Source organism: Chelonus insularis, unplaced genomic scaffold (assembly GCF_013357705.1).
Source record: "Chelonus insularis isolate UGA/USDA-ARS -01 unplaced genomic scaffold, ASM1335770v1 contig_3_pilon, whole genome shotgun sequence".
Lineage (NCBI taxonomy): Eukaryota > Metazoa > Arthropoda > Insecta > Hymenoptera > Braconidae > Chelonus > Chelonus insularis.
The window spans coordinates 930,563-948,719 of NW_023276556.1; the positions used below are offsets into that span (position 1 = coordinate 930,563).

Genomic DNA, 18,157 nt, shown 5'->3' on the forward strand with positions numbered 1-18,157 from the left:
TGGTGATTACATATATTTATTTACTTTTATCAATATCAAAATTTCAGAGACTAAAATTATCCAAACTGTCTGTACAATCTTTACACACTCCAGACTTCTTTGAACTTTATCGAATATGTATAAATGAGACGTAGATAATTCCATTCAATCTCTTATGTATTTTGTTTCTATCTTACAAATCAAAACAGTTGGCGCGAGAAATTTCTTTCATATTTCTTAGAAATCAGCGCTACGATCGTTCCGAAATCAAAACACATACCCCCACTTATTTCTATTACTGCAGAGCTCGCCAAGTTTTCGATACACGTTCCACTTGCTCACATCATTCGTCATAGCATTCCATCACTATTCTTCATTCTTTGTAAAACAATGGACGCTAAAATATCGTTTGAGTCCGTTAGATGAAAAGTAGAGACAGAGTGACCTACAACTTAAAAAAGTGCATATAAGGCCGTGACAACGATTTAAGCTATTCAAAATTTAAGTACGAAATAGTGAGAATTCATTTCAGTATTTATTAGTGCGTACTTTAAGATAAATTAGTGGCTCAGTGCTAAGGAACAGAACCATACTTTCATTGAAAACAGCCGACATATTCGCAAATAATCCGCGCGTTTTATAACGCTGCACCGTTTAATCATTGATTACAAGTGATTAAAATAGGTATGTTTTAATTTAATATATTTAAAGTATTTTGAGTCCAATTATTGGGCTGTTCAATTGGCTAGAGCTGAGTTAATTAATTAATGACTTTATTAGTTTAGACATCAACTTATTCACGTTTCATTCTCACTTTCTATTTGTTGATTTCATATCATTTAACTATGTTATTGAGCATTTCATTAATTGTTTTTAAATATTTTCGCTTCAAATAATTTCTCCAAATTACATTCTTTTATTAAACTCATTTTTTTCTCATTTTTACGTCGTTATTTGTTTATATTTTTCGATTATACTTATTATTCAAAATCAGTGAATGATTTTATATAACATTAAATTCAATTATTCATTAAACATTACTGTAAATCCATTTCATTCAATTAATTATTTCTTTCAGCGATTCATGTTGTCACTTATTGGTTAACCAAGAAGTAAAGTTAAAGCAATAAATTTTTTTATCAACTGGCATATAAACTAACGATTAAAAAATGACGAACGTGAATCAAAACGTGGAACGTGCATTTTTTGTTACACACGTTTATGATAATGGACCATATTTAAATATTTGTGGTCAATTCGATAGAGAAGGTTCACGACAGATTGAATCTCTTATCTTAATGCTGAAAGATATTTTTGATAAAGACATAGGTTGTGTTACAAATCAAACTGTATTAATACCTAATACCATATGCTGTGCTTTTCATGAAGATAATTATTATCGCGCAAAAATCATCAAAGTTCATCCTGATTCTAATGTTTTTGTACAATTTATTGATTACGGAAATTTTGAAGTCGTACATCGAACTCAAATTAGATTGCTAGAGTGTCACAATATTGGATTAAAGCTGCAAATACTTCCACCAATTGCTTTCGAATTTCCACTGACAAAAGTTGTACCGTTTAATAATGTATGGAGCCGCTGTATTGTTGAACACGTAAAGAATATTTTGAGATACAATGAGCATCCAGTTGTAGTTACTACATACGGTAATAGACAGATATTTACCCTGTATTTTAATGGAATAGATTTTTCTGAGTATTTAACTCAGAATCAAATGGCCTTACCAGCGCCTTTCGAACACGTTCAGTCATTCAGGTAATTTTTTTTTAAATTATCATATTGGTAACTCCGTAATGATCTTATTCTAGTATATACATTTTGAATGAATTTGAATAAATACTTGTACAATTATTCTTACAGACTAGTCAACAATTTAGCTATGAATCAATCAACAGTATCAATGTCGTCTCGACAGCAACCTCATGATATTCCTCCTGAACTTCATACGAACAATAATTATATTCCGAAAAATCGGCCAGCTAAACTAGTTGCACCACCTAAAATTGAGAGTCATCCTGAGAATTGGCGTAAACCTCAACAAAAGATTTCAATGAGGCCCCCGCCTGCAATATCTCCTCGATCACAAGATATTCCAGCATTTAAGTCCAGGACTCTGGAAAAAGGTTCTATCCACAAAGTTGTTGTATCTGACGTTGATGATGGCCCTTTGAAATTTAGTGTACAGCTGGAAAGCTGTGCTCAAGAATTGGAGACTTTAATGAAAAGTATTAATAGTCTTCCTCTAAAACCTCTCTCGGAGCCACCAATTCCAAGCTCTGCATGTCTGGGACGTTTTTCACAAGATAAAAGACTACGCCGTGCAGTGGTCTCTGCAGTCAACGACACTCTCCAAGCTAAAGTTTTTTATGTGGATTTTGGGAATCAAGAAACCTTAGGACATACAGATATTTATGAAATACCGCCTCAATACGCCAACCCTCCGTTATTGTCAGTCAGATTTATTTTAAGTGGAGTAAGAGATTTAACTGTCACAAAAGAAATGAAAGAGTATTTTAAAGAACTCGTCCTTGGAAAGTCTCTAACACTTAAAGTCATGCCTGTTGAGGATTCACCATTAATGCATTATGGAAATTTGTATCTTGATGATAAAAGTGTGCTAGATTTGCTTCGAGAAAATTTCCCTGATTCAGCAATTAAATTTCCGGATCCTCCTCGATTACCTACTGGCTCTCGAGAAAATGTTCACGTATCTTATAGTGAAGCTTGCAACAAGTTCTTTGTACAACTTGATAAAAATGTGATAGAACGAGAGTCTTTGTCTACTCTGCTAACGAGATGCGTGAAAATTGCACCACCAATAAAACCGGCCCATGTCAAACCAGGATTAAAGTGTCTCGCTCATTGTGGTGTAGATTCACAATGGTAAATTGATAATTTTAAAACTTATCTATGATTTATAAAATTATCCAATGTATAAATGAGTAAATGATATGAATGAAAACTAATAATACTTATTTATGTATTGTTGATTAGGTATCGAGCTGAAGTTATTCAAGTAATCGAAAATCAAGTTACCGTTCATTACGTTGATTATGGTAACGATGAAACGATTCCAAGTAATGCTATCCGATCGATCCGAGACGACAACGTTACAAAAATACCGATTCTGGCCATTCAGTGCATTCTGAATGGCTTTGAGTCAGAACCTTTGAATTCTGAACTTCATGAAAAATTCGAGGCATGTGTACTAGACAAGCCTTTTGTAATGAGTGTGATAGAAGAACGGCCATCTGCAATTATCGTGGATTTGTATGACATTAATACAAAACCGATTGTAAGTGTCTCAAAGATGTTGCAAAACCAAAACGAGCCTAACGTCCAGCAACCGATAACTCATTGGCAAAATCAAGAAAGCGATATTTCATCTAAAAATCTTCAAGGAAAAAGGTATTGTTGCATGCTTTTAGTTGTATTTTTTCTGCTTTTTTAGTACAAGAGTTATTACAATAGAGTATTACCTTGTATACGTAAAATTATTAGATAAAATGCTATGTTGATATAAGATATATAACTTTATTCATTAGATGTTCAATATAGCAGCTAATAGGATATTGTTGATTAAACACGTATTAATATTTTTTTTTTTTTTGTTGAAAAAGTATAGATTTGCATAACAATTTTATCTATTTTCGATTTATTTAAATAGCCTTCGATTAAAATGTATATATTCTTAAATCAATCATTGTACTCATTATCAACTTAGATATAGATAATGGGAATTTCGAAAAACTATTTAAAAATATTCAATTATAAAAAGAAAAAATAGGACATATAATTCTAATCATGAATGTTTTTTACTGATAAGCAATGTTTAATATAGAATTAATATTTACAAATTCAGGTCTGGCGTAAAAACGCAACTGTTAAGGAATCATCTTCATAAAGCTAAAGTGACAAATGTTAAAAAAATACGGTAATTGCTATAAGTATTGAATAGATGTTAATTATTAAATTTATTTGCTTATTTTTACAAAAAAAAACATTTCCGAAGCTTCTAATATTTGCTTTAAATGCAATTACTTCAATGCCCATTATAATTACTTAAATATTTATTAAATTCTTTAATGTTTATTTCTCCATTCATATATAACAGAAGTTGTTTGCTACCAAAACAGTACACATACGTAGTTGAATGTTTTATATTGCTTATTTATTTTAGTTGTAGCACTCATACTGTAAACTATAATTAAATGATTACTAGATTGTTTGTTACAAGACGATTCCCCTATTTGAGATAAATTTTAATGGCAGTTTATTAGTTACAATATTCGCATAGACTATATATTCTTAATGTTATTGAAATATTCTTTACTCCGGAATTTCCAAGTTTTAAGTTATAAAATTATATGAATATAGAAATTTCTATGTCATATCTTCGTATAAAATGGTTTACTTCTTGAAACCAAAAATACTTCTATGTAAAAATTTACATTTTCTTGAAAATTTCAGTTAATAAGTGCAGTCTAATAACTTTATAATTTTTGCCCGTTTTTTTCAAGTTTATAACGTTCAGTATGAAGATTTGAATGCTAAACAAACTTTGAGAGTCTGTGTTACAGACTTTTAACTGATTCTATTCTAAATTTTCAATTATATTGACTTTAATTTTATTATTATCTCAACAAATTTTGTACCAAATGTTTTATTACATTACCAATTAAATTGCGTATTTTAGTTTATAATGTTTGAGAACTTTTTACAAACCACGTGCATATTTTGGTATTCAATTATTTGTAAATATTAAACTTAGTTGAATAGATGAAAAAAATTATTCTCTGTTCTATGTGTACCCCGACACTTGAATGGGCATAAAGGTACAATTAAAGGGTTATGGGTATTTAAACATCATAATACTACAATATCATACCTTGAAAAGGATTAAGAAGTTTCTTTTCAACATTAATTAATACATCATTAAAAAGATTATACTAATATCTTTTCAATGATTTCCCAGCAGTTTTATTGTCACTTCATCACTAAGCTTTACTGCCATATGGTCATAAACATTCCGTAAACATTCACAAAAATAATTATTGTTAATTTATTACAACATTGTAATGTTGAATATTTTTGTTTATTTATCGATAGTGAGGAAACCGACAAATGGTCTGCAAAAAAAGTACATGATTCATCTGAAGCATCTTATGAAAATTCATCTTTCGAGGAAGTGAAAATAAAAAATTGGAAAAATACAGAAAATGAAGATAAAAGATATAACAATCGCGACCAAAAATGGAATAATTCTTCAGGAGACAGATTTAATCGAGATAATTCACGCAATGATAGATATAATAGAGATTCTGGTTCACGTTATGATAGAAATGATCGAAATGATACAAATAACCGATTTGATAATGAAAACAGTCCAAACAATCGTTATAGAGATAAGAGTAATGGAAGGAGAGGATATTCATCAGAAAACAACAGAAGATCTGATCGAAATAGTGGAGGAGAAAATTCATGGAGTGATAAAGATTCAAATGCATCATCGCGAAGTAGCAGTAAACGAGGAAGACGAGGTTCTGGTCGAGGAGCATCTCGAGGTGGTCGAGGAACAGGAGGTAGTCGACGAGATGGTACCCGATTTCAGGGACGTGATAGTGATGGGGACAATGATCGAGGTTTTAAGTACAATCGTTCAAATGATCGCGATTTTAATAAAAATGGAGGTTCACGAGTTAGAGGAGATAATCGAAACGATAATAAAAGAAATGATTACAACGATCGTTATCAAAATAATAATGACAATTCGTGGAATACTGGTGACTCATCAACCGCAAATGATTGTACATTTACATCACTTCAAATTCCTCCACCTAATATCACTACTGGAGCTGTAAAACATTGCGAAGTCGTTTTTTCAGCAAGTCCAACAGACTTTTACGTTCAACTTATTCCTGATAATAAAGATCTTGATTCAGTGATGGCAAGAATAGCTGAAATCTATGAAAACAGTGGAACAAACGTGTCAGAATTTAATGCAAAAGTTGGCATGAATTGCATTGCTCAGTATTCTGAAGATTTGAAATGGTATAGAGCTGTAATTCAAGAATTATGTGATACAAATGGAGCTACAGTTAGATTTGTAGATTATGGAAATACTGAATTAGTAAGTTTTGACAAAATTAAAGAAATCGAAAGGGAGTTTATCAAACTTCCAACTCAAGCAATTCACGTTAAATTACTTGGTGCTTCGAAAAATAATTGGGAGAACAGTGAAATAGAAAAGTTCACTGCATTAACGGAAATGAAAACTCTTGAAGCAGAATTCGTAGCACTTGATAATAACATTTATGAAATTCTTGTTCGCGAAATAGTTGATAATCACTGTCAAGATTTTTATATTAATGAAGAATTTAGTGGAGGGGTTGATTTAATTCAGGCTAAAGAGATAGCTAAAAGTAGAAACAAGTCAGTTCGACAAAGAACTTCAACTCTAACATCACCTAACTATGCACCACTGGATAAAAAATGGTCTGAACTTCCCATAAATGTTGGTACGACTGAAGATGTAATAGTTACATGGTTATCCGATCCCAATCTATTTTATTGCCAAGTTTATAGAGATCAAACGGCTTTTAGATCTATGATGAATGAAATTCAAAACGTTTATAGCAACAGACAACCAGTAACTGACACTTTACAAGTAGGAAATTCAGTTATTGCTACCTTCGTTGAAGATGGTGCATTTTATCGTGCAGAAGTGACAGATATTAAGTCAGGTAGAACGGTTGTCCGATTTGTAGATTATGGAAACTCTGCGATGGTTCAGTCACATGAAATTTTCCGTGTAGAGCAGAAATTCATGGATCTCCCCAAACAAGCTGTTTGCTGCTCATTGAAAAATATAATTCCTCCTGATGAAAATAACTGGCATAAGGCTAACGCTCAAGAAATTGATAATATTTTCAATATTGAGAAATTTCAATGTAGTTTTCTCGAAATAAAAAATGATAAATATCTCGTTTCTTTAAAAAATAATGATGACGACATCGGAAGCATACTGGTAGAAAAAGGACTTGCATCATATGAAACGTCTTCTTATGATAAATCCCAAAATTTCCAACCCAGTAACGGTAAGTCATTCATGTGTTTGTAATCACAATAATCATAATAATTATCATCAATCTTTCAAATATGTGTATAGCCAGCGTAGAATTTGATAAATTGGAAACGATTGATGAAGTAGGTATGTTTCTGAAATGGAATTCATATTTTGCATTATACTCTCTTAATATTCATATAAATTTTTAAAATATACTAGTTGAGGTTTTCAATAATAACTATAGAAACATTAGTCTATTTTATTTTTATATATTTTTTTTTTGTAAAAGTAATCATATTTCATGACACCCACTATACATTTAAATATTCAAGAACCTACATAAATTCTTTAAAAGACAATCTTAAAAAGAAACTCGTTTACCATTCCACACAAATGTAGAGTAGGAAGTAAAAAAATTTCTCCACTTATGATATGATATTATTCAATTATTTGAATAAATGTCTAAATTTTTTTTCTTCATTTATTACAATTAAATCCTTTTTTATATATTTTTAGTCCCGGAAATTGATGGAGGTCATATAAATATTGAAGGAGAATTAACGAAAGTAGACATCAGTTATTTGAAAGAACAAACCCTGAGAGTCAAAGTGTCGAACATTGAAAGCGTTCAAAAGTTCTATATTCAATTGCCATCAGTATTAGAAAATGAGAAACTTATCTCAGATTTCATGGCAGCTCAAAATCATCAGGTAAGAATTTGCAGTTGAAATGTTTTTAAGTCTATTTCATAATATAAAATATAAGTTGATTTTGTTCTTTGCAAAAAAAAAAAAATAAAAAATTCTATGAGTTAATTATTCGACGATTTAGCGAAGAAAAAATGTTCAATTACTTGTTAATCATGTTGGAACAAAATTTCTTATTTTTATGTTATTTTTACTCTGAAATTATTTACATGCTTATTTATAATTAAAATTTATTGTGTGCATGTAGTCTGCCACATTACTTTTTTGTGTTTAATTTGAACCTTGGAATGAGTAATCACTTAAACAATAATTTACATTAATTTTCACATAATTAATAATATTATAATAGATTCTGTTAACGATTTCAATTTCTTGTTTTTTCTGTCAAAAAATTATTTATTATAATTCTAAAGTTCAATATCCAATTGAATTTTAAAAGAAATCATCTTTATATTCATAAAAATCATGATCATAATGTTAACAAAGTAATGCAGCATCGCACGATGTATGGTATTAATAGTAAGTAATTATTAACTTCCATTGTTATTAAATATTTGCTTGAGACATGTAGATTAAACTAAGACAATGAAAAGCCGTTCATTCAATATCTTCTATTATTTTTAACCAACAGTTATAATTATACGTTATTAGAAACCTATTAATAATCAATTAATATAACTTTAATCAATTAGTTTCATTTTCTACAATTCTAAAAAAATATAGATTAATATTCTATAAATAACTAAAATCTGTTGTTAGTTTAAAAATATTAAAATTAGTTACCATAGTGATTAAATCTCAAAGTATTATGCTATTCTTTGGTATTCAATTGCATTTTTGACATAACTAATCAATAATGGTAAATGATTAACAAATAAAAACGGCAATATCAGGTGATGCCGAAACTATTGCCGGAAGAAGTTTGTCTCGGGACAGGGTGTTTAATTCATAACGAGAAAGGCTGGAGACGAGCTACAGTGATAGATTGCTCACGGAAAACAGACTTTGATGTGAGATTCATTGACACTGGAGAAACTGAAGTAGTTTCATTAAATAATGTGAGTTTTTTTGTCCTCGGCTATGAATATCATTCAAACCTTGATGAAAATTTTAAAATTACAAACAACTAATGCCATACATCATGTGAATCACTAACTTAACTATTATAATTAGTACTGCGATTTTATTCAGAAATCTCATTCAATGACAAGTCATGTTCAAATATAACAATGTTAATAAAGTAAACTTGTTATCACGTAGTTGTGATTCAGTTAAATTTATATGAATGAATAGTCAATATATTAAAAAATTTTTTTTTTATTTAGATGTTAGCACTTCCTGGAGAACTTACTAGTATACAGAAACAAGCGGTCGAATGTTGTTTGAAAAATGTTACTTCGTCCGTCACAATTGATGAACAATTGAAAAGTATGATTGAGAATAAAGAAGTTATCATTCGTGTTGATAGCCTTAAAAAAAATGTGTAAGTTGACTTTTTTATTTAATTTTTTGTTAAATGTATTTTAATTTTATACATATTATTTATTATTTAGATTTACAAAAATATATTATAATTTAATGAATAAATTAAATTTCAGACTCGTCGTTGATCTTTTTGATGAATTAGGTCACAAAATCGTATTCACGCCAGAACAAGAAGATGAAAAAATATGTCCACTGTGTCCTATGCCAATTTTCTACGGAGTTCATCGTGTAAGTGTCGCTCACATTAATCATGGAGAAAGTATTTGGCTAAAGCGACTTGTAGATTTAAATACAGATGCAGATCTTCTTAGTGAACTTTATGACTATTATTCAACATCAGGCCAACCATTAAATGTAAAAGAAAATGAACTCTGTGCAGCTTTAAGCTCTGATGGAAATTGGTATCGAGCAAGAGTTGTTTCAAAAACTGATTCGAAAGCATTAATTCAATACATAGATTATGGAAATACTGAAAATATTCCTTTCAACTCATTAAAAGAACTGGAAACTCAATTTTTCAAGCCATCTCAACTAGCTATTGAAGTTTCTCTTGAATATATAATTCGTGGTAATGAAGCAGAACAGCAAGAACTTCTCAATCCTCATTTACTGAATAAAGAATTCTATGCAACATTGTATAAGAGAAATAAGAAGTGGTTTGCAACATTAGGAGTAAATCCTAGATCGAAAATTGAAGAAGATCCATCTTTTCAAGAATTAATTGTTGATACTCATGTCGAAAAATCAACAGAATCAAATGAACCAGATGATTTATTAATTGGCAATGAATATAAAGTAATTCTTTCTTACATTGATAGTCCTACCGAATTTTGGATTCAACGAATTAAAAATTTAAGTGCAATTCATGAATTATCATCAAAACTTCAAGAAGAAATTTCTACTTATCCTCCAGTGACAGAGGTACCAGAAGAAAAATTATTATGTGCTGTGTTTAATACAGAAAAACAATTGTGGTGTAGAGCAGAAATAATTGATGCTGATGAAGAAATTGCAACTGTTCGTTTTGTAGACTATGGAAATACAGACACTGTAATGAGAACAGAAGACGGGGATAAAATTAAACATCTTCCCAGTGCAATGAAATGTACTTCATGGTATGCAGTTAAATGCCGCTTAAATGTGATTCCTATTGATTTTGAAGACTGGTCTCCAGAAGCTTGTTCCGCTTTTACATCAAAAATAACTACATCATTAGATTTGAAAGCAATTTTAATTGCTGATAACGTTCCTAAGCGAGTGGAATTGTATAGTGGCGATGAATGTATCAGTGAATGGTTAGTAAAAGAAGGCTGGGCATCTAAAATTGGTGTAAACGATAGCGTAATTGATGAATTAGTTGATTTAGAATTGGATCCCAAGTCAGCCTTCATCAGTCATATTAATTCTCCCAGTGAATTTTGGGTTCAAGAAGAGAGATCTGTTGCAGATTTAGAACTTATTGCAGATCGATTTTTAGTGGCTGATATGTTTCCCAAAGTTGACAAAGTTGAAATTGGGAATTTATATGTAGCTAAATATCCTGAAGATTCTTCTTGGTATCGTGCACGAGCTATTTCTTATGAAAATGAGAGTACAAATGTTTTGTATGTTGATTATGGAAATTCTGCGTTATCGACCGAAATTCGGGAAATTCCTGATGATTTAACAATAATTCCTCCTCTGTCTCGAAAATGTAAATTAGTCTTACCTGATGGGATTAAAGAATGGTCTGAAGAAGCTTGTCAAGAGTTCATTAAAATGTCAAATGATGGAGCAACCATTTTTATTATGGACATTGTAGAAGAAGGTGAAACATCTGTGGTTACTCTTACTCTCGATGGTGAAGATATTGTAAATCACCTCGTCAAATTTTGTAAAAAAAGTAAACCAGTTACTTCCGATAATTTTAAAATCGTTCTAGTTAGTCACATTAGTTCACCGAATGAATTTTGGGTCCACGAAAAAGATTCATTAGATGATTTAGATACTATGACTCAAAAATTACTTCATGCTAGAGATTTTCCACTTGTTGAAGAAGTTAAAGAAGGAGAACTTTGTGTTGCCGAATTTCCTGAAGATACTTGCTGGTATCGAGCTGAAGTACTTTCACATGGAGATACTGGAACAAATGTTATGTACGTAGATTATGGTAATACAGCTGTATCGACGGAAATTCGTAAAATACCGAAAGAATTATCAATAATACAACCTTTAGCTAAAAAATGCTCATTATATTTACCTGAGGGAATTGATCAATGGACTGATGAAGCTTGTGAAGAATTTTGTAGGCTATCAAACGACGGAAATACAGAATTTATTATGACAGTTGTCGAAGCAGAATTAAATGCAGTAAAATTAATGTTAAAAGGTATTGAGAATGATATTTCTAAGTATCTAGAAAGTTTCTGTGAGAAAAAAGTACCTATGATTGAAAAAAGATTATCTCCACTTGGTCAAGAAAATTCTCCCAATATTGTAGTTAGCCATGTTGTCTCACCAGCAGAATTTTGGACTCAAGCAGAGCGCAAAATTGCAGAACTTGAAAAAATGGCTACTCACCTTGTACATGCTGAGAGCTTTCTTACTCTTAAACGCTTAGAAGAAGGTATGATTTGTGCAGCTAAATTCCCAGAAGATGGAGGATGGTACAGAGCAAAAATTTTATCTCACGGAGACAATGGAACCGAAGTTTTATATATTGATTATGGTAATTCTGCTATATCAAATGAAGTTAAAGCATTGCCTGAAGATATCATTAAAATTCCTCCATTGTCTAAACTATGCTCTTTAAAATTACCAGAAAATATTGAAACCTGGTCTCAAGAAGCTTGTGAGAAATTTATAGAACTTGTAGCTGATGGTGCAACAATGTTTGAATATAAAGAATCTAAATTTCTGGGTGAAAATCCCACTTACGTTAGTCTTTTCTATAATGGAAAAGATATCGTAGAAATTTTAGAGCCTTTATGTAAGAAAGTGAATTTATTTGAGACTTCAACTGATGTAAAAGAATCACGTCATCTAGAAAAATTTTCAGAAAAATACCAAAATGATGAAAAATTCATCCCAATTGAAACAGCTGGAGTCATTTCAAACATAAAAAATATAAATAAATTAAAATTATCACCAGAAATAATGAATAGTACTTTAAAACCGCATGATGACACTTCTGAAGTTCTTAATAATGTCACTGCATCTGACAAAAATATTGATGTTGACGATACTATCCTTATAACGGATTCAACCACAGAACATACGGTAGAATTGAGTCAGACTTCTGATGATGAAAATGATAAAAAAAAACATTCAAATAACTCAGTATGTTGTATTTCTTCTATTAAAGAGGTAAGAAATTCCGCTGGTCGTATAAATATTCGCTTAGAACAAGATGCAGATACGTCGGCTTCTAAAGAATTTTCATTTAAGATGGTCCGACGTAATTCTCTTCCATTTCAGGACATTGAAGATGCTGCTAAAAATTCTGAAACATATGATTCAAACAAATCTGAAATTTCTAATTTAGATAAAAAAATGGTAGATGACAAAAAATCAGAAAGTAATCAAGAAATTACACTGTCGCGTCCCGTAACACCTAAAACTCCACATTCAGAGAAACTTGTAGCAGGAGTTGTGATAGATCATAGAATGATTGAAGAAGTTGATGATGAAATAATTGAAATTGAGGTTATTCAAAAAAAATCATAGATTTAAAAAGTTGAAATTACGAAAAAAATATATATGATATATTTATAATTAATACTTACTAATGAGGCTCATTAACAAAAATTTCGATACAATTTATATATAGCTTTATGATTCAGAATCAGTTAAAAGTCATTAAAATTTATTATGATTACTAATTACAAAATTAAGTTTGCTTAGCTATTGAATAATTTTATGATTATCTTTGATTTCATCATCCTAGTATTAATAGTGAATTATTATTGATTATGAAACTTAATTTATGTGCCACATTATTATCTGCCCAAAGATACTGAATGAATTCTGAAATACGTTCTATTTTATTTGTTCAATATAGATCTTAATATTTTTTAAATATTATTTAAAAAATGTTTTATGTACACTAAAAAGTGTCTAAAGGGAATAATATTATTTATTAAATTATATGAAAATAAAAAGAGTTAAACTTTATATGATTCACAATAAATATAAAAAAAAATAATTTTTTACATTAAATGTAAACAGAATATTATTATGTGTTTCGTTAATTTTTTATATTTATATAAGACTTCATTTTCATTATACTATTTTTGTTGCACAAATATGAAAATAGAAATAGAAAAACAATTTAATTGGTTTTTTTTTTTAAATATAAATTAATATGAAATACTTTCGTGATATATATAAAAATAGATAAGATTTTACTAATACTGGCTTCGAATTATAATTTATTTATTATTGAGGAAAAATCTTCGATAATAAAAAAAAATGTACTACAAAAAAATTTATAGATTTCATATGAAAAATGTCTTAATAGCTCTAGGTTTAATTAACATTGATACTATCTTTTATTGACTTCCAAAACCTTCTTGTGTACAGCTCAAATATAATTTTTGTATTAAAATATATCAACATAATTGTTCATTTAATTGTTTGTTGTTTCATCTTTATTTTCTTCTAAATCATTTAATCTTACTTCTTCAATATTCAATAAATTATTAGAATCCGTTGGATATTTTTTATTTTTCTTTCTAGAATATCTTTTAATTTTTGCTGTAAATTAACATTATTTAAATAATTTACTACGTAATCATGTTAGGTTATCAGTTACCCTTTTTTTGAATTTTTTTCTTTTTTTCTTTGTACTCAAATTCTTTCTCTTTAGCTATTAAATTCCGTGCAGCTTCTATTTCTTCTTCTAAAAACCATTTCAAAGGTCCTCTACCTTTTTTTGATTTTCCATAAGTCGCAGCTTGTTTTATTTCCACATCTTCTCGAAAAATTGCAGTTCGAAGAGCGGTTGGAGCTGAAGCTTTTGTGATATCTTGAACACAAAATTTAAGTTCCGGTCGTGAATTATCAAATTTGATATCTGGAAAAGCTGATTCAAAAGGAGGATTCTGCATATCATATTGGGTCTCTGGATCTTGATAATTTATATCACAACAGAATCCAAATGGTTTTTTTAATTCTAATGCTCTTGATGTTATACGTCGATCACGTTTTTCAGGTTGAATTCGTTTCATAGCACGGCAATCGTAAAATAGATTTTATCAAAAAATTTAAGAAAAGTTAAGTACAAAAATAATTTGTTGAATAAATTTACGCCGTAATTTAAAACTAAACTTAAATTTAAGAAATTTTTATCAACTTGAGGAAAAATTTTATTAAATTAAAATTAATGCAAAAAAAAAGAAATGTTTCACACTGAAAAATATATAGTTGAAAAATTAACCGAATTAATTAATTTAAAATATTTGATTAATAAAATTTGGTTGAATATTTTTCACATTTAAAAATCAGTGAATGGTTGACTGATGGTAAATCTTCTCTTTGCAAGATTTCTATGAAATACATCAGATGTCGTTTACAATATGTTTTTTGTACTTCGTAAACTCATTATGGCCGTTTGTTAACTAACATCTCTATCAAAGATTAATAAAAAATTTTTATCTTTGTACATTTTTAATTTATTCATAAGTACAAATATATTAAAAAGATTCAAGAAAATAAATGTGTAATTGTATTTATTTCGAGTAAGTGCTGTAACTTTCTTAGTTATAAACATTTCAACTGTTAGCTTGAGTGTTATTACGCAAACAATAGTCACATGTACAAAATAATAAACTTATTTATTCAAAAAAAGATTTACATGCAGTAATTTTGTGGGATTTTATCGCAAATGAGCTCTCATCATCATTTAAACCCTCCTTCTGGAGAAGTCGTGCACATTAACCACCTTTCTGAAAACATTGGTGCTTTATATTTATCTGATGACTATTCTGATGTTACATTAATTGTCGCTGGTCAAAGATTCAATGGGCATAAAGTTATTTTGGCTGCTAGAAGTCAATATTTTCGTGCTCTTTTATACGGTGGTCTCAAAGAATCTGTTCAACAAGAAATCGAGCTTAAAGGCACGACATTACCTGCTTTCAAAGAACTTCTTAAGTATATTTATACAGGCCACCTATCTTTAGTTAACCAACGAGAAGAGGTAAATAGCATTATTGTTCACAAATAATATAATAGCATTTATTAGAAATAATATATTCAATGTTTTTGTAATATATTTTTACTTTTCCAGACTATTTTAGACATCTTAGGATTAGCAAATCAGTATGGATTTACGGATCTCGAGATGGCAATATCAGATTATCTTAAAGAAATATTGAATATTAAAAATATTTGTCTCATTTTTGATGCTACACGCTTATATCAACTAACCAGATTAACAAAAGTAAATATTTCAAAATTTATTAAATACTAATTTGTTATTCAGGTTTTATGTATTGTTTGTTGTCTATTAAATATTTTAGGTTTGTCATGAATATATGGATAAACATGCATACGATATTATAAAACATGAAAGTTTTCTTCAACTTAGTTCGGGAGCATTGACTGAATTAATATCTCGAGATTCATTTTACGCTCCGGAAATTGACATATTTCTCGCTGTAGAAGCATGGGTAAAAGCAAACCCGGAAATTGATAGTAGTCAAGTATTAGGTTTGTATAAAAAACCAACACAGTTTCTATAAGTAAAACAAGAATTTACATCTGAAAAATAGGTAATGAAGTGACTAAACTTATTAATTGAAAGAATTATATTGACTTACTATTTTCAGGTCAAGTACGTCTGTGCTTAATTGCAATTACAGATCTATTGAATATTGTACGTCCTACTGGTCTTGTTTCACCAGAAGCTATTTTAGATGCAATAGCTGCCCGTACTCACACCAGAGATTCTGAGCTTATTTATCGAGGTCGTTTGTTAGTTGATGAAAATGTTGCTCATCCAAGATATGGTGCTCAAGTATTACAGGGAGAAATGAGGGGTTTTCTACTTGATGGAGATACTAATAATTACGATATGGAACGAGGGTAAATTATGTTCTATTGAAATTATATTACTTTATCTTTGATTCTATTCTTTTCTATTTAAGCCTTTATTCGCAATAGACATCATGCAAAAGAAATTACCTATCACATTGGTTGTTTATTTTGTAAATTAATTTATGAAATATTTCATGCAGATATACGAGGCATATTATCACAGAATTAAAGGATCATGGCATTCTAATAAAATTAGGTACTCAAAGTATTATCAATCATATCAAAATGTTATTATGGGATCGTGATGTACGCTCCTATTCTTATTATATTGAGGTAATTATTAAGAAAATAGACAAAAAATTATTACAAAATTGTTCGATTTAATGATTTAATAAATCATTGCACTACTCACTCATTCCGAAAATATTTTATGAACGAAACATTTACTTGTAGGTTTCAATTGATCAAAAAGATTGGGTGAAAGTGATAGATTATTCCAATTATTTTTGTCGTAGTTGGCAATATTTATACTTTGAACCACGTGTTGTTCTCTACATACGAATTGTTGGAACACATAATACTGTTAACAAAGTAATTATATTCAACAATAACTTTAGAAAACACTTTAATATTTTTAATTAATTTTGTATGTATTTTATAGGTGTTTCATGTAGTAAGTTTTGAAGCTTACTATACAAATCATTCAGAAACTTTGTCGAATGGTTTTATTGTTCCAACTCAAAATGTGGCTACAATTGATCGTAGTGCATGTGTGATAGAAGGAGTTAGTAGATCTAGGAGTGTACTTTTGAATGGCGATACGACTAATTATGATTGGGACAGTGGTTATACTTGCCATCAACTTGGTTCTGGGTGCATTCTTGTTCAACTTGGACAACCTTATATCATTGGCACAATGCGGTATGTTAATTAACATTAATCATTGAAATATTACAATTAAATAGTTAAAGACAACCTAATAAAAAAATTGAATTGTAGATTATTACTTTGGGACTGTGATGATCGTTCATACTCATATTACATAGAAGTCTCAAAAAATTCATGGCATTGGGATCGTGTGATCGATAAAAGTAATGAACAATGTCGTTCTTGGCAAACATTACGTTTTCATCCACCTCGGCCAATCGTTTACATTCGAATTGTTGGAACACATAATACAGCTAATGAAGTTTTTCATTGTGTTCATTTCGAGTGCCCCGTGAGACCTAGTGAAATAGAAAATGATACTAAGTTATCTACTACACAGGGAAAAAAACAATCCTCAAGTCAGACAATTAACACAGAATCTCCAGAACGTTTGTCATTAGAATTAATGAATGAAGAAAGATGGGCAGCTGAAGATGCTGTAGAACATCATGATAACAGTTCTGTAAATAATGACACAGTTTCTCCTGATTTATTACAGTGAAGATTATTATTATTGAAAAAATTTTTATAAAACTTGTATATGAACTCGATAAATTATTTATAAATTGTAGTATTTATTGAAATGAGAACAGACAACTATTTTTAATTATTACTCAAGTATTCAGAAAAATTAAGTTCTCGATCAATCAGTATTTAATAGTATAAGTTATTTTTTCGGTGATTTTGTTAGATTTATTAAATTAATATATATATATATATATATATCATTGTTATTAATAATAAATATTCATCTCTATTTTGTACAATAATAAATTCATAAGATCTTCATTATATCTAGTCTCTTATAACGCATAGCTATTGAATTCATGAATAAAAACTTACTTGATGTCATCAACGTTGTTATAATTCAATTCAATGCAAAAATTTTATAATATTAAATACAGTATTCGATTATTTTATGTTTTTTTTACGACTTAAACATAAACTTGAGTA

General features: G+C 29.4%; 2 protein-coding genes across 5 annotated transcripts; both read left to right on the plus strand.

Moving 5' to 3' along the window:
• Nucleotides 1-288: 288 nt before the first annotated feature.
• LOC118068684 (maternal protein tudor-like) lies at nt 289-13,265 on the plus strand. 4 transcript variants are annotated; one of them, XM_035086291.1, is made up of 11 exons: nt 289-663; nt 1,058-1,756; nt 1,862-2,884; nt 2,996-3,409; nt 3,864-3,935; nt 5,111-7,098; nt 7,584-7,777; nt 8,668-8,832; nt 9,100-9,257; nt 9,373-12,604; nt 12,716-13,265. In XM_035086291.1, exons 2-11 carry the CDS (start codon nt 1,149-1,151, stop codon nt 12,962-12,964), a joined length of 8,103 nt encoding a protein of 2,700 aa, XP_034942182.1. In that variant the 5' UTR covers nt 289-663; nt 1,058-1,148; the 3' UTR covers nt 12,965-13,265. The 4 variants fall into 4 exon arrangements, with proteins under 4 accessions (XP_034942182.1, XP_034942180.1, XP_034942183.1 ...); XM_035086289.1 differs by having other exon boundaries at nt 9,373-13,264; XM_035086292.1 differs by lacking the exon at nt 8,668-8,832 and having other exon boundaries at nt 9,373-13,264.
• Nucleotides 13,266-14,835: 1,570 nt separating this feature from the next.
• On the plus strand, nt 14,836-17,852 carry BTBD9 (BTB (POZ) domain containing 9). The gene is made up of 9 exons (XM_035086066.1): nt 14,836-14,976; nt 15,087-15,437; nt 15,528-15,680; nt 15,760-15,949; nt 16,069-16,324; nt 16,477-16,609; nt 16,730-16,867; nt 16,938-17,197; nt 17,276-17,852. Exons 2-9 carry the CDS (start codon nt 15,123-15,125, stop codon nt 17,703-17,705), a joined length of 1,875 nt encoding a protein of 624 aa, XP_034941957.1. The 5' UTR covers nt 14,836-14,976; nt 15,087-15,122; the 3' UTR covers nt 17,706-17,852.
• The last annotated feature ends 305 nt before the right edge of the window (nt 17,853-18,157 follow it).

Excerpts from the sequence above, each read along its gene's own strand:
- LOC118068684 (XM_035086289.1), top strand. The coding sequence starts at position 1,149 with ATGACGAACGTGAATCAAAACGTGGAACGTGCATTTTTTGTTACACAC. Across the intron at positions 2,885-2,995 it reads TGTGGTGTAGATTCACAATG|GTATCGAGCTGAAGTTATTC; the intron begins GTAAATTGATAA and ends ATTGTTGATTAG. Across the intron at positions 8,833-9,099 it reads AAGTAGTTTCATTAAATAAT|ATGTTAGCACTTCCTGGAGA; the intron begins GTGAGTTTTTTT and ends TTTTTTATTTAG.
- BTBD9 (XM_035086066.1), top strand. The coding sequence starts at position 15,123 with ATGAGCTCTCATCATCATTTAAACCCTCCTTCTGGAGAAGTCGTGCAC. Across the intron at positions 15,681-15,759 it reads AACTAACCAGATTAACAAAA|GTTTGTCATGAATATATGGA; the intron begins GTAAATATTTCA and ends TAAATATTTTAG. Across the intron at positions 17,198-17,275 it reads TATATCATTGGCACAATGCG|ATTATTACTTTGGGACTGTG; the intron begins GTATGTTAATTA and ends ATTGAATTGTAG.